The 15,395-nt window shown below is 45.7% G+C and overlaps 1 protein-coding gene across 1 annotated transcript in view; it reads left to right on the forward strand.

The window, feature by feature from the left end:
- Positions 1-14,260, forward strand: part of LOC110507067 (leucine-rich repeat-containing protein 75A-like) — a 32,312-nt gene extending 18,052 nt beyond the window's left edge. Inside the window, exons 3-4 of the mRNA XM_036964737.2 lie at positions 1-103; positions 9,498-14,260. The exon at positions 1-103 is cut by the window's left edge and continues 10 nt beyond it. Of these exons, the coding sequence (XP_036820632.2) occupies positions 1-103; positions 9,498-10,326 (932 nt within the window). The 3' untranslated portion in view covers positions 10,327-14,260. The remainder of the gene's footprint in view (positions 104-9,497) is intronic.
- The last annotated feature ends 1,135 nt before the right edge of the window (positions 14,261-15,395 follow it).

Below are 15,395 nucleotides of genomic sequence, written 5' to 3' on the forward strand. Positions count from 1 at the left end.
CTCTGGGTGCCATGGAGAAGGTGTGTCGCCAGCTGACCTATCACCTGAGCCCACACTCACAGTGGAGACGGCAGGGCATACTGAAGAGGAAGCCGCTGGCATGGTGAGGAGACAGGGGACACATTGTGTGTGTGGGGTCAATAGAACTAGAGAGAAAGTTTGGTCAAAGGCAGCATACACACACAGAAGAAGCTATGACCATTGTACGGAATTTTCTCAAATGTAAGTGTCTCATTTCCTAATGTAATTCTGGATCAGTGGACTGGCGCACTCTTTTGCCTACATGCACAAACGTCAGACTTGCACGGGGAGGCCTATTTTTCGTTAGTGAATGTGATTACTTTGTACAAATAAAAGGCTTGACGTGGCATCTTGGGCCGAAGGATCAGACTGAATCATCGTTTCTCCTAGCATCCTCTCTGATTTCCCTGTTCCTCCCTCATTGGTCGATGCAGAGGAAGTCACGAAAATGCCACGTCATCTGGTGTGTGTGTTTTGGCTTAGTCCAGTCTAACTCAACTAAAACAAGACATCCTATTTGTGTGTGCCTTTACTTTCGCGTGCGTGTGTATCCGACTGTGTGACTGTGCGTGTGTTTCTATATAAATATAATCTAGAACAATTCTGTGTATCAATCAAATTCAATCAAATTCAGTCAAATGTATTTCTAAAGCCCTTTTTACATCAGCCAATGTCACAAAGTGCTGTGCAGAAACCCGGCCTGTACACACAGACCTTATCTCATCTTTTGATACATCATCTATTCCCAGCAGCCTTCACTCTGCCCCTAGCTCTAACTGCTCTACCCGATACGACATTGATGAACGGGAGTCATATTTACTCAGCTAAGTGAGTCAGTGAATGACAGCTCCTACAGATGGGTGTGTGTGCGGCACGCTCCACGTCAGTGCTGCAGATCTTCCAGCTCTCAGGGCTGTGCACTACACCACTCCGCTGCTGCACCGCATGCAACTGGGGAAGTAGTGTCTGCGTGGGTTTGTGAGCTGCTGTATGCATGCTGGCGTGCTGCTGTGTGTGTGAGTTGGTGTGTGTGCGAGTCTGTTTCCATATAGTGTGTAATGGGTCCTTTGACCCTGGAGGTGGTTATTACAAGGAGCCCAGCGGTGATGTGTTTATATCCTCAGAGTTCTAGCTCGAGCCTGTTCCCGCAGGGCCACACACACACACACACACTCTGGGGAGCAGAGGGATTAACAGCCCACATGTTCCCCAACTCTCTGTCTCCAGTCTCTCTTATCACCTGCTATGTTCCACAGTGTAATCACCATAGAAATAGGATTCCTAGAAGGGACTATACTACGCCTACGCGGTAGCCCACAGAGCAGGGTTCTAATCACATTAGCTCTGTACACGGCTCTGACCATAGAAATATAATTATATTTAAATGTCTCTGACAGTCCAGTGGGATTACCATATAATTCAAATGATGACTGTTCTGGTAATTATACTTCTATGGTAATCACACTGGACTTTTGAGAGCCATGTACAGTGCTAATGTGATCAACACCCTGTTTCTGTGACCTAACCTCGTGGGTGTCCTCCCTCAGAACGGTGTCTGTGTGTCTGTCTTTCAGGAGAGATGCATTCTGTTTGTCAGTGTTGCTGTTTGTCAGACCGAGTCTGACGTCGTTCGTTATGGAATGGATACACAGCTGCGCTGCGTAGACAACGAAGGCCAGTTCAGTGTCACCCCATCAGTATGTCATTTGAAAAGGTTTTGAGAAGGTTATTGGGACACGGTTTGCTAGTTATGAAAACTCCGTCTTTGTCACATAGTCTGAAGTAAGTGCCTGGGTCCTGTTGTAGAGTAACACTGTGCATGTTAATGCCTGCCGGGTCCTCATTGACTCCACCATTCCATCCGTAATTACAGAGGTAGCTAGAGGAAACCTCTTCAATACCTCCATCTCACTGACTAACGCTCACGGACACGGAGAGCTCTGCATATAATCAGACCTTTTCTCAAATACTATTTGAAATCTTTCAAATACTTTAACTGTTTGCTTGAGTCCGCCTAGAGTGACAGGGGGCGGGCTTTTGGGACTGTTGGGACTATTCCATTGGCTGTCTTGTGCAAGGCAAACTCAGAGCGAGCCTAGCTAAAGTATTTGAAATGACTGCAAATAGTATTTGCACCCAGGTCTGCATATAATGTGTTCTGTGGATCATTTGAGCTTTATCTCAGTGAATCCGGTCTCCGTGCCTCTGTCTCTGTGACCCTGTCTCTGTGACCCTGTCTCTGTGACCCTGTCTCTGTGACCCTGTCTCTGTGACCCTGTCTCCGTGACCCTGTCTCCGTGACCCTGTCTCCGTGACCCTGTCTCCGTGACCCTGTCTCCGTGCCTCTGTCTCTGTGGTGGAGGAGTCGGGGCCCTTAATGCCTTTTGCCATGGGTTTCATTAGCCGCTAGCTAATTAGCATGGGAGACAGGAGCACTGGAGGAGAGGGCTCATCTCCTCTTCCTCCTCTGCTGTCTCATCCACTCTGCCTCAGCTCTGGATTGGTCATGACCCCAGCACGCACCGCGCACACGCAAGGACACACACATATGGCCACACACATGTATAGACATGAACACACACACGCAAGCACCGTACACATAAACACACACACACACACACTCACACACACACACTGCTGCTTCCAGGGGAAACTGCTTGACTGTTCGTCTTGGTTAAAAAAAGTACTGGGACACCTAATGAGTGAACTTTCCCTAGTTAGATGCTGAACCGCTGGCTTGATGAATGTTGAGGATGGTTTTGTAGTTGGGCCAGTGGCTGAATCGGCCTTAAACATGGAATAGAATTTGTCCTGGAACGGATAAGGATTGTCAAGGTATGAAATGTTGAAAGACGACTATTATTTATAGAAACAAGTTGTGGTTGTGCGTGTACGTTACCAACCTTAAAACCTCTACAGGATCGGTGGGTCCCCCACAGGACTGTTGAGCTAACATAGGCTAGTGCGATTAGCATGAGGTTGTAAGTAACAAGAACATTTCCCAGGACATGTCTGATATGGGCAGAAAGCTTAAATTATTGTTAATCTAACTGCACTGTCCAATTTACAGTAGCTATTACAGTGAAATAATACCATGCTATTTTTTGAGGAGAGTGCACAGTTTTGAACATGAAAAGGTATTAATAAACTAATTAGGCACATTTGGGCAGTCTTGATACAAAGTGTTGAACATAAATGCAATGGTTCATTGGATCAGTCTAAAAAGTTGCACAAACGTTGCTGCCATCTAGGGGCCAAAATCTAAATTGCGCCTGGGCTGGAATAATACATTATGGCCTTTTCTCTTGCATTTCAAAGATGATGGTACAAAAAAATACAAAAAAGGCATGGTTTTTTCCTTTGTATTATATTTTACCTGATCTAATGTGTTATTCTCCAACATTCATTTCACATTTCCACAAACTTCAAAGTGTTTCCTTTCAAATGGTATCAAGAACATGCATATCCTTGCTTCAGGTCCTGAGCTACAGGCAGTTAGATTTGGGTATGTCATTTTAGCCCGAAAATTGACGGGCGGATCCTTAAGACATTAAATGAAGGTCCTGTGAGACTCAGTTGGTAGAGCATGGCGCTTGCAACGCCAGGGTTGTGGGTTTGATTCCCATGGGGGACCAGTACGCATAAGTACAAAATGTACGCACTCACTCCTGTAAGTCTCTCTGGATGAGAGCGTCTCCTAAATGACTATAATGTCCTTAAGAAAAGATGATTCAAAAAAATATATACTAGCGGTTGTCTGATAACGTTCTTTAGAAATGAAAGGCTTTTATGCAGTCTATGCATTGGAGTGAGGATCTACTCTACAGCCAACTCAACTAACAGCGCTGGTCCCTGCAGCAAGACGGTGTGAACTGACAGTGATGACCGCTGGAAGCCAAGAGAGAACAGATGCTTGGTGGCCACCAAGTAAACAACTGTCAAGTTAGGACGTGTGTGTGTGTGTGTGTGTGTGTGTGTGTGCGTGTGTGCGTGCGTGCGTGTGTGCGTGCGTGCGTGCGTGCGTGTGTGTGTGTGCGTGTCAGGCCTATGCAAAACAATGAGTGGCAGCTGTAATGATCTGAGAAGTAGAGTTGAATGTGGTGACTGAGATAATGAAGTGAATGGGGCAGTCATGGGAGACAACCGTAGCTCTGCCCGTCTCCCATAGAGACAGATGACCAGGACAAGGTGACACACACACACACACACAAACAGGGGAAAAGTGACATCTTTACTGTCAATGGACGAGCTGACACCTAATACCACACTCATTATAGTGCAATGGCACTGCTGTCACTAGGGTTGCGTTATGTCACTGAACAATGGTGTCACCAGGTCACCAAGGGTCAGAGATTTGTATGAAGCTCCACTTGACAGGGATTTTAGAGTGGGTCTGCAGAGGGATCATCAACTAGATTCAGCCGCGGGACGATTTATTTTTCTTGAGCGGATGGATGGTTAAGGGACTGGAACATAATTACAAGTCATTTGTTTACTGCAAATTGACAGCAAGAAGCGCAACAGATATAACATTTGACTAAAACATAATCACTTCCAACCTTGCAATCACACATGCTGTATCTCTCTATTATGCTTGGGACTACTTTGGAACAGATTTCCAAAGAGGGGGGGGGGGGGGCACCATTTTGGGAACCCTGCACAATACTAATCAATAACAACCTGGACAGGCCTGACACCAGGAGCTTTCAGTGTGTCTCCCAAGTCTCAGACTGCTCTCTTTCGCTCCTCATCCGTTAGTCCTTGTTCACGGCCTTTCTCCCTTTCTCCCTAAATCTATTCTCTTCTCATTTGACCAGTATGCACAATTCGAGCGAAAACCATTATAATGGTTATGATATGCAAAAGAGGTTGCACCATTAATATTCATTCTCTCAATTTGTATGTGGCTTTGTCTCTCTCTCTCTCTCTCTCTCCTCTCTCCTCTCCCTCTCCCCCTCCTCTCTCTCTCTCTGTCTCTCTCCTCTCTCTCTCTCTGTCTCTCTCCTCTACCTCTCCCCCTCTCTCTCTCTCTCTCTTTCTGTCTCTCTCCTCTCCCTCTCCCCCCCCCCCTCTCTCTCTCTCTCTCTTTCTGTCTCTCTCCTCTCTCCTCCCCCCCCCTCTCTCTCTCTCTCTCTCTCTCTCTCTCTCTTCTGACTTAAACTGCTTGGCACTATGTCCTTATTAATCCCATTTCCTCTTCAGACCAGCTACCATTGCCTAGAGGCTGTTGCTCGTCGGCTCCTCTCATTTGCATGTGTGCTCTTGTGCTATCAGTATCAGATCTATCTTTTACACACCTACGACTCTGGATAGACTGGGAGGGTTAGACCTATGCTTTCATATCTAATCTGTGCTCACTGGATTTGCAAAGGAGAGATATGCTGTAGATGGGGGACATGATAGCAATGCTAAAGCAACCTTTATTCAGATATTTTTGATCATGTAAGGCACGGTCCCCAACCGTTCAGTCACCGATGTGTAAAATGATACATTGCTCTCGCCGTGGATGACGTTTAACTATAACCCGTACCCGTAACATTGTGAAAGGTTGTTTTAACATTGAACTGATTTCAGAGACCATTCCGTTATGACTGAGACTTCTACTGCCACACATACTTCACTTGAGAGGAGCCAGATTAGAGAGAGAGAGGGCAAGGCGGATGACTTGATTGACGAGATGACATCTATTGTCTATCCTTGAGGGGAGACAGTGAAGCAAGCTTCCTATTCAGAGGATCTTCTTCCTTCCGGGCACTCAACAGTGTCTCATTGCACTGACTTGTGGCTGAGTTCACAAATGGACTCGTGTGGAATATGGGGCACGCTCCCGCCAGCCATTCGCGCACCAATCCAATGCTTTTAAATGCACCTAGAGGGTTGAACAAGTGGACACTTCGGGAGAAGGGTGCTAGAATCGGAATGCCGCCTATGATGCATAAATTAAGTCAACTTGCTCTTTCACAGTGAGCACATAGAGGAGGAAAGAGAAGAGGGGAGAGTCTGCTCTCTCTCACCTCTCTCACAGGAAAGAGGAGGCGAGATAAGAGTTGCTACTGTCATTCACTGTGTGCACACCTGCTGTGTTGGTGATAATTGATGAGAGGGAGAAAGAAAGAGAGAGAGGGGGGATGGAATAGAATCAAATATAATAGAAGAAGAGATGAGAGGGAGGAATAGTAGAGGGATGGAAGGAAAACATATCAGGGACACCAGTGATTAGATGAGAGGAGAGGTGACTAGGAGGTGAGAAGGTTAAGGCCTCTATCAGAAAAGGGATGGCCAGGGCAAGGAACCTTGTTGAACCTCAAATGTGCTTGTCTGTTTAGATATGTCATCATTTTGGATATTGTTCATTAAATACAGGGAAAACTGAAGCCATGTTCACTTCTAAATTCTTTAGAAGCGTTCACTTTGTCTCCAGTTTCATTGCAAGGTAAACAGTTTGATACAACTGTTTTGATTTACTCTGTTATCATTAACACACATGGATGTGATATCATTTATTTGTTATTGGGGTTGAACAGATTCACTGTGTTTTACATTAGGAACTCAATTAATGTAAAACGTCTTGTGTGGCTTAATTGGTATAGTGGGGTGCTTGCAACGCCAGGGTTGTGGGTTTGATTCCCACAGTGGACCAGTATGAAAATGTATGCGATTATTACTGTAAGTCGTTCTGGATAAGAGTATCTGCCAAATGTCTATTCTTTTTTTATCATATAAAGTCTAATTATTGTGGCCTCATGGACATTTCATAGCTATTGTTTAGGTTTAATTTCTTCTAGAATATTTGTATGCAGGGCCTTGGCTTGATATTTGTCTCACCCGCATCGATGGTACTGCATGATGATGACCTCACAGCCAAGTCACTGGTGTCCCCCTTAATGAGCCTCATCAAAGAGCCTCTGTTCCAACACAGCTAGCTTTCTGCATGCTATTCACAGCTAGCAGTTAGCATGCTAATCACAGCTAACAGTTAGCATGCTATTCACAGCTAGCAGTTAGCATGCTAATCACAGCTAGCAGTTAGCATGCTAATCACAGCTAGCAGTTAGCATGCTAATCATAACACTCAGTAGAAGAGGAAAACCTATAGTACTGTCGTTCTTTTGCACACCCCAAACATCCTTTTAACATAAAACTGCCTATCAAATGGGTGTAACTTAGCTTTAATGTATGTTGTTAGCCAATCTACTCTAGATCGGTCCCCATGTGGTATGTAGTATCTATGCCCCTAAGGTCCTGACTCCTGTCTCTGAGAGGGACAGAACTCGGCTCAGCGTTTGTCTCGTCTAAACCGTGGGATTCTGGTTGGAAGCCAATCTGAAAGTGTGGGATTGATGTCGTGTATGACGTTTCCTCTGTTTTTGTTTATGTTCTGCTCTGCTTTTTAGATTTGTTAGTTAAAACTATCAGGGGAGAAGTCACAGGGGGAATCCTGAGAGGGAGCCAGGGATTCATCATGAGGTCATAACCCAGGCATCATTGACTTCGACCCAAAGACCAAGAATTACTAGAATGGATATTTAAGTCAACATTCCGTGTTTTGGTGGGCCGTCAGCCATGTGACTGTACTATCAATTGTACACCGTCTGAAGGATTTTCCCGTTCTAGTGATTCCATTTGTTTGCTTTGACCCAATTCCCATAAAAAGTCATTAGCTAGAGAGAAGTTCTGAAACTTAAAAAAAAAGAAAGTTATTAATAACAAAACCAAATCTGGAATGATTTAGCAGCATATGTGAGACTGCACCATGTCTCAATGTTGACGGATTAGAGCAGAGTGCTTGACCCATAGAATTATAATTATAATGGACATTCACTTTCAAGTCAACGTTCAGTGATAAGTCCCCTTCTAGTAATTCTATGCCTGGACCAACTAGTAAATGAGTCTCTGCTTTGGCTCACATCCTGGCACTACACAGCGATTGGGAGGGAGATTTACTATTGTTACGGTACATTTTGGCGGGGGGGGAGTTCTTGAGTAATAATTGGGGTCCGGACCTCATTGTGCCTCAAATGCGTTTGTATTGTTTCCATTTGTACCTGGAAGGCATTCAAGTCTGATCTCACTTGTCCTTTTATTGGGATAAAATGCAGAGCAGGCCTTCATTCTGCTGAGTTCCTTCACTGCCAAGCACGAGACTCCTGCTGTGCTCCTTTTCACCATGTGCTGTGAGTGCATGTCTAACATTTTTACTTTGGAACATTTGTTTGTCGTCTTCTACCCCCTGAGGTCTGGGATTATCCAGACACGCTTCTTTCTTTGTGTCTTTCCCCACTTTCTTCCTAGCTCTCATTTGACTCTGTGGTCGTTGTTAGGGTTCGAGTGTTTGTTTACACATCCGACCCACCATACTACACAGATACTGTTCTGAGCAAACAACATTACCTCATTTCCAGTCAGCGTTTTACTGCTTGTTGTAAAGTAAGTAGCCTTGGGAAACCCAGAACAGCTCGTAGGAGTGGGAGCCTATGTCCTGTTTCTATAGCATGAGGCAGCTTGATGTGCAAGTACACCCCCCCCCTGGGCAGTGCGCTAGTCTATCGCAGGGCCTTACCCTCAATCCGTCTCCCTAATGCTGAGTGCCAAGCAGAGATGCATCAGGTCCCATTTTTACAGTGTTTGGTATGACTTGGCTGGGCATTGACCTCTCGACCCTCTAATCACAAGGCCGCTGAGTTGTTTACTGTGTTTTGACTGACGGCAAAAAGACCGTTGTGTATCTCCTCCGAAGTCATCCGAACTCACATCGCTGGAATCATTAAGTTATTATGTGACTCATAGTGACCAAATTCAAAGACACTCCACACCTGGGTGTCACCCACAGTATTAAGACACAAGCTTATGCCAAAACGCGTGAACACTCTAGCTCTGCCACGTAGATCCACTTGTTTGGTTCGATGAGGTCGGCAGAAAATCTCCCCGTTCACGCTCATCGCATTTGTTTGTGTGGATCATATGGACAGATACGGAAACGCAACACAGACTGGCAGACTGATAATTATGTAGAAACTAAAACCTCTCTCTCCCTCTCTGTCACTCTCCCCAACTCTCCTTCTCTAATTATCTCTGTGCAAACCTTTCCATGTAAGCGGGTGAACCCATTTCTCACCTCTCTGCCCCTCAGCTCATGAAGTGTCAGGAAATGGTGACAACAACAGTATTACAGATAGTAATGTAATTGGTCTAGCTACCTGTCGCTACGCCTGGGGCTCCTGCTGTCTGTCATCGCTGTCCTTGTCTCATCACAGGCTCTTATAATGGTGTAGTTGTGTAATACCCTTCCTGTCTGGGGGATGTGGCTCTCATTGAAAGCTTAATGCGTCACCCTTATTGTTTTATCGACTATATGGACCTTTGCCGTGTTTCGTGCAAGGGAAAAATACAATTTGCATACATATTTTGGATTGGAGATAACTGGTTAACAGACGCATCCTGACTTGTAACTGATGACTTCTCCCCCCCCCCCCCAGTCTCAAGGTCATGCTGTCAACCCCTCCCCCTAACGGGACGCTGGACCTTTCGGGCATCCCCCTGACGGTGCGTGACATGGAGCGCCTGTGTGCCTACCTGCAGCGCCACGCGCCCATCATCTGCAGCCTGGAGCTGGGCTTCACCGAGCTCACCGACGATGCCTTCCTCCTCCTCCTGCCCACGCTGGCCGCCCTGCCCCGCCTGGAGACCCTGGCCCTCAACGGCAACCGGCTGACCCGTGCCGTCCTCAAGGAGCTGACGGACAGCCTGAAGGACCCGGCCAGCTTCCCCAGTGTCACGTGGATCGACCTGGGCAACAACGTGGACATCTTCTCCCTGCCCCAACCTTTCCTGGTAAGTCTGAGGAAGCGCTGCCCCAAGCAGGGCAACCTGCCCACCATCCTGGAGTTTGGTGAGAGCCAGGCCAGCGAGCCCGAGGGGAGGGTGGGGGATGATGACGATGACAGGGATGACACCAACAGGACAGTGAGCATGGATGAACTGAGGTCGGAGGTGGAGGGAGAGACGGAGATTGAGGAGATGATGGAAGAGTTGTTGGACTTTGACCTGGAGGTGCAGGGGAAGGAGAACGAGATAGAGGACAGCATGTGGACAATGGAGGAGCAGAGGAGGGAGGGAAAGAGGAAGGAGGAGACACGGGGACAGGGAATTAGGAAGATGGTGGAGAGGGCGGAGCTCGAGGAGGAAGACACACAGAGTGAGTCCTCCCACTTGTCGTGCTCCAGCCAATCACAGCATTCCTCAGGAGCGGTTGAGGAGAGGATGGATGGAGAGGAGGGGACTGATCACTTAGACCACCTGACCTGAGCAAGAACCCCGGTCCACTCTGCTTGGAACTTCCCCTCCCACGTTTTGTCTAGAAGGAGAAGAGAGCAGTACCAGCAAACAGTGAACGTTGCTATAACGTTAGATAACGTCATTGGAACGCATTGGTAACCGGAACTTGTTTTCTGGGTTGGACATCTGGGGGAGGTACTCTGTCATCTCAACCTACTGGAATGGATCCGGAATAACCAACTGATCTGGGTGGACTGTTCGTCCACCGATGTACAGTTTAGGGAGATGACAATCCAGGTTGAAAGAGGAGGAGGTTTGTGATAACTCTTATTGTTGTTTCATTATGAATTAGGATTACAATCCTCTGTAGTAAAGAGTAATAGACATATTATATATCAAATGTAGAAAATATTGACCTTTTCGAATGTACATGTGAGTATGTCAACGCTGGCACGTATGAGATGTTTCATTCAGGTTTTACTCCCTGCTCATCCTGTCCTATAGATGGATGAATGCCTATGTGCCTGTCACTTGTTCCCCTCTTGGTGGAGAGACTGTGTATGTCAGAGAGAGAGACAGACAGACGACTGATGGATGGACGGACAGACAGACGGGTAGGTAGAAAGGCAGAAGAAGAGTGGTAGACACGGACTGCTTTGGTGTGTGAACAAGATTACATCTTTCTCTCTGATACTACAGTATGTCTGTCTGTGTATCTCTCTGACCAGCGCTCTCTTCACCAATCCTAACTACCCATTATTTTTTTATGCATATGCATGCTCCAGTGTGTTGATTTTTTTGAATATGAAAGGAAAACGGTGACAGGAGATATTGTGACAGGAGATATTGTGACAGGAGATATTGTGACAGGAGCTACGGTAACAGGAGCTACGGTGACATGAGCTACGGTAACAGGAGCTACGGTAACAGGAGATATGGTGACAGGAGCTACGGTAACAGGAGATACGGTGACAGGAGATATTGTGACAGGAGCTACGGTAACAGGAGCTACGGTGACAGGAGCTACGGTGACAGGAGCTACGGTGACAGGAGCTACGGTGACAGGAGATATGGTGACAGGAGATATGGTGACAGGAGATATGGTGACAGGAGCTACTGTAACAGGAGATATGGTGACAGGAGATATGGTGACAGGAGCTACGGTAACAGGAGATACGGTGACAGGAGCTACTGTAACAGGAGCTACTGTAACAGGAGATATGGTGACAGGAGATATGGTGACAGGAGCTACGGTAACAGGAGATATGGTCACAGGACATACGGTGACAGGAGCTACGGTGACAGGAGCTACGGTGACAGGAGCTACGGTGACAGGAGATATGGTCACAGGACATACGGTGACAGGAGCTACGGTGACAGGAGCTACGGTGACAGGAGCTACGGTGACAGGAGATATGGTGACAGGAGCTACTGTAACAGGAGATACGGTGACAGGAGCTACGGTAACAGGAGCTACGGTGACAGGAGCTACGCTACGGTGACAGGAGCTACGGTGACAGGAGCTACGCTACTGTGACAGGAGCTACTGTAACAGGAGATACGGTGACAGGAGCTACGGTAACAGGAGATATGGTGACAGGAGCTACTGTAACAGGAGATATGGTGACAGGAGATATGGTGACAGGAGATATGGTGACAGGAGCTACTGTAACAGGAGATATGGTGACCGGAGATATGGTGACAGGAGATATGGTGACAGGAGATATGGTGACAGGAGCTACTGTTACAGGAGCTACTGTAACAGGAGATATGGTGACATGAGATATGGTGACAGGAGCTACTGTAACAGGAGATATGGTGACAGGAGATATGGTGACAGGAGCTACTGTAACAGGAGATATGGTGACAGGAGATATGGTGACAGGAGATACTGTAACAGGAGATATGGTGACAGGAGATACGGTGACAGGAGATACAGTGACAGGAGATATGGTGACAGGAGCTACTGTAACAGGAGATATGGTGACAGGAGATATGGTGACAGGAGCTACTGTAACAGGAGATATGGTGACAGGAGATATGGTGACAGGAGCTACTGTAACAGGAGATACGGTGACAGGAGATATGGTGACAGGAGCTACTGTAACAGGAGATATGGTGACAGGACAGGAGCTACTGTAACAGGAGATATGGTGGCAGGAGCTACTGTAACAGGAGATATGGTGACAAGAGCTACTGTAACAGGAGATATGGTGACAGGACAGGAGCTACTGTAACAGGAGATATGGTGACAGGACAGGAGCTACTGTAACAGGAGATATGGTGACAGGAGCTACTGTAACAGGAGATATGGTGTCAGGAGATATGGTGACAGGAGCTACTGTAACAGGAGATACGGTGACAGGACATATGGTGACAGGAGATACGGTGACAGTTGTAGTGAATAGAATAATTCAATCAGGATATTATGTAGTTCAGAGCAAAGTGCTGAATGACAACCCATCTTTAGTAGACTCGCTTTTTCCCTTTATCCCTGCCAGTCATGTAGAGTGAACATATCACTTATCACCTTCGTATCAAAATGTTTAATAGTATTTTGTTGTGTGGTTACAACAATGCCATGTTACAGGGACTGTCTCTGGGCTACAGCTATAGAACACGCCCTCATTCTCAGTAACTATGTAGCTCTCGCACGGCACATGTTTTCCCATTTGTAACAACGGTCTAATCAAACGCTTTAAGAATTAGGATTATGCGCTTCATCTTCTTTGTTAATTGTGTATATGAGGTACCTGATGCCTTTAAGGACAGTGACATGGGGTTATGTGTCAGTTGAGGGGATTGCAATAGGGTCCAGAGGTTCAACGTCAGTTCTCAGAAGTGTAATTCCTCAACACTATTATCATCCCCCCCCCCAAAAAAAAGATAGATGTTTGTGCTGACAGTGTGTCTGTTATACTGTATTCAAATGAGAAGACCGTGGATATACTGTATCTTAACAGACCAATTAGAACCACCATTTCCAGGGTCTCATGTCCAGAACTCGATCCACCATTGCACACTGTTGCCTCGCAAGCACTTCCTGAAGCGTGTATTCTGTTCTCAGGTCTACTCCTATCTGAGACATGTCTTGTTCATTCAAGTCTTTCTTCGTCCGGAGGTGTCCCACTGTGTGTCTCTGATGGATTTCTCTGTGAGAGTGCTTTGTCTGTCTGGGTGCAGTCTCTTGTGTCTCGATGGCTGGTTTTGGGAGGAAAGACTCTACTGGAGGATGTTTCATTGGAACTCAGTCCATATCTGTCATATTGAGAAGATGTGACAATGCAGTTTGTTTCTTTGTATACTTGAATGTTTGGGCATCTCTGGAACCTCTCTCGTCACTGCCCACAGCGCTGCAATTTCCCCTCCCAAACCAGTGGATGATTATTAGTGGAATATGAAAACAAAATAAGCTAAATGTGCCTGAGTTAATGGAGCAAACTAAACAGTTAAAAATACAAATAAACAAATGTTGTGTACTGGAATTAAAGGATTTTATGTGTACTTGAATTCTGCTATTATGATATTGAGTATATAGTGTATTCATAAGGATCATCCACAGTTCAATGATTCTCTCTCTCTCTCGATCGCTCTCTCTTTTTCTCTCTCTCTCTCGCTCACTCGCTCTCTCTCTCTCTCTCTTTCTCTCTCTCTCTCTCGCTCGCTCTCTCTCTTTTTCTCTCGCTCTCTCTTTCTTTCTCTCTCTCTCTTTTTCTCTCTCTCTTTCTCTCTCTCTCTTTTTCTCCCTCTCTCTATCTCTCTCTCTGAAAGGGAAAAGGGTTATACGATTCTAAAAGCATGTCTGTATGCAACTTTGCTCTCTCTCAAACACACACACACTCACACACACAGTTTGGGTGATGAGTTGGAAAGGGATGTTCTGTGTATTGCCATGAAATGAAAATCAAGTGACTTGCTGTCTTGCCATGAAATAAAAACAATAAATACTGTGTTCTGGAAAACATACCTACTCCTTCTTTTTCTGCACGTTTTCTTTATTATAATATCAGTCTTTCCCCGCTTCTTGGTCTCATTGTATTGTAACCGATTCTGAAGAAAATGCCTGAGCAGTGAGCTGCAGTAAATAATCCCAAATTCTCTGCCTGAAAATATTTAGGAATGTTGCCCTGGACTTCAGCTCCAAATTTCCTCCAAAGCACTTTTACCAGAATAACTTCACGTATATTTTGTTTCAGTGCTATTTCTTGGATAAATAGAGCGGTCTGTCTTTCCCACTCACACAGACAATGAGCAAACACTTTTTAGTACAGTTTTTAGTTGGCAAGTGCTGCTCTGCTGACCAGACCAGTTGTTCTGTGATTTTCTGCACTATCAGTCCAGAGGATGTGACACAGTCAGGGTTTTCTGAGGCAATCAATAACCGTAGCTAGTTTCCTTCTCATCTGTTCAGATATACAAATTCAGGAGAACCCCAGATATTTATTTGGGAAAACCCCAAATGCCTTCTTAATGGAGGGAAGAATATATATATATATGAACTTTTTTATTTTGACCTTTATTTAACTAGGCAAGTCAGTTAAGAACAAATTCTTATTTTCAATGACGGCCTAGGAATAGTGAGTTAACTGCCTGTTCAGGAGCAGAACGACAGATTTGTACCTTGTCAGCTCGGGGGTTTGAACTTCAAACCTTCCGGTTACTAGTCCAACGCTCTAACCACTTGGCTACCCTGCCACCCCTTAAAGTGGGTACTTCAAGGGAAATGTGTGAGTGCCACTTGCTAGGAAGCAAATTACTCCAACTGAACTACACCAGATCCAATATTGATAATGATACATGTGGTGTGATGCCCAGAAAATGACATTGAAAACACATTTTTTTAAACTTTTGGGTCCCTGGTATTAGATTGACATCTGGTGGTCACTTTTGGAAACATCATCAAACTGAAAACAGAGCGACTGTGGCATCGATATGAGTCAGAAACTCATTTATTCTAGCTCTGCATGGGACCTGATTGTAATGCCCATGGTCAATTTGGTTTGACATTTGATGATATCCCTATGGGGGACAGAGACCATCAGTAAATTACACAATCTACATTGTCAATACCTGTACATTTCAATGACTTAAAAACCTTA

The sequence above is a fragment of the Oncorhynchus mykiss genome, chromosome 27, assembly GCF_057628025.1.
Source record: "Oncorhynchus mykiss isolate SJ-2025 chromosome 27, ASM5762802v1, whole genome shotgun sequence".
Lineage (NCBI taxonomy): Eukaryota > Metazoa > Chordata > Actinopteri > Salmoniformes > Salmonidae > Oncorhynchus > Oncorhynchus mykiss.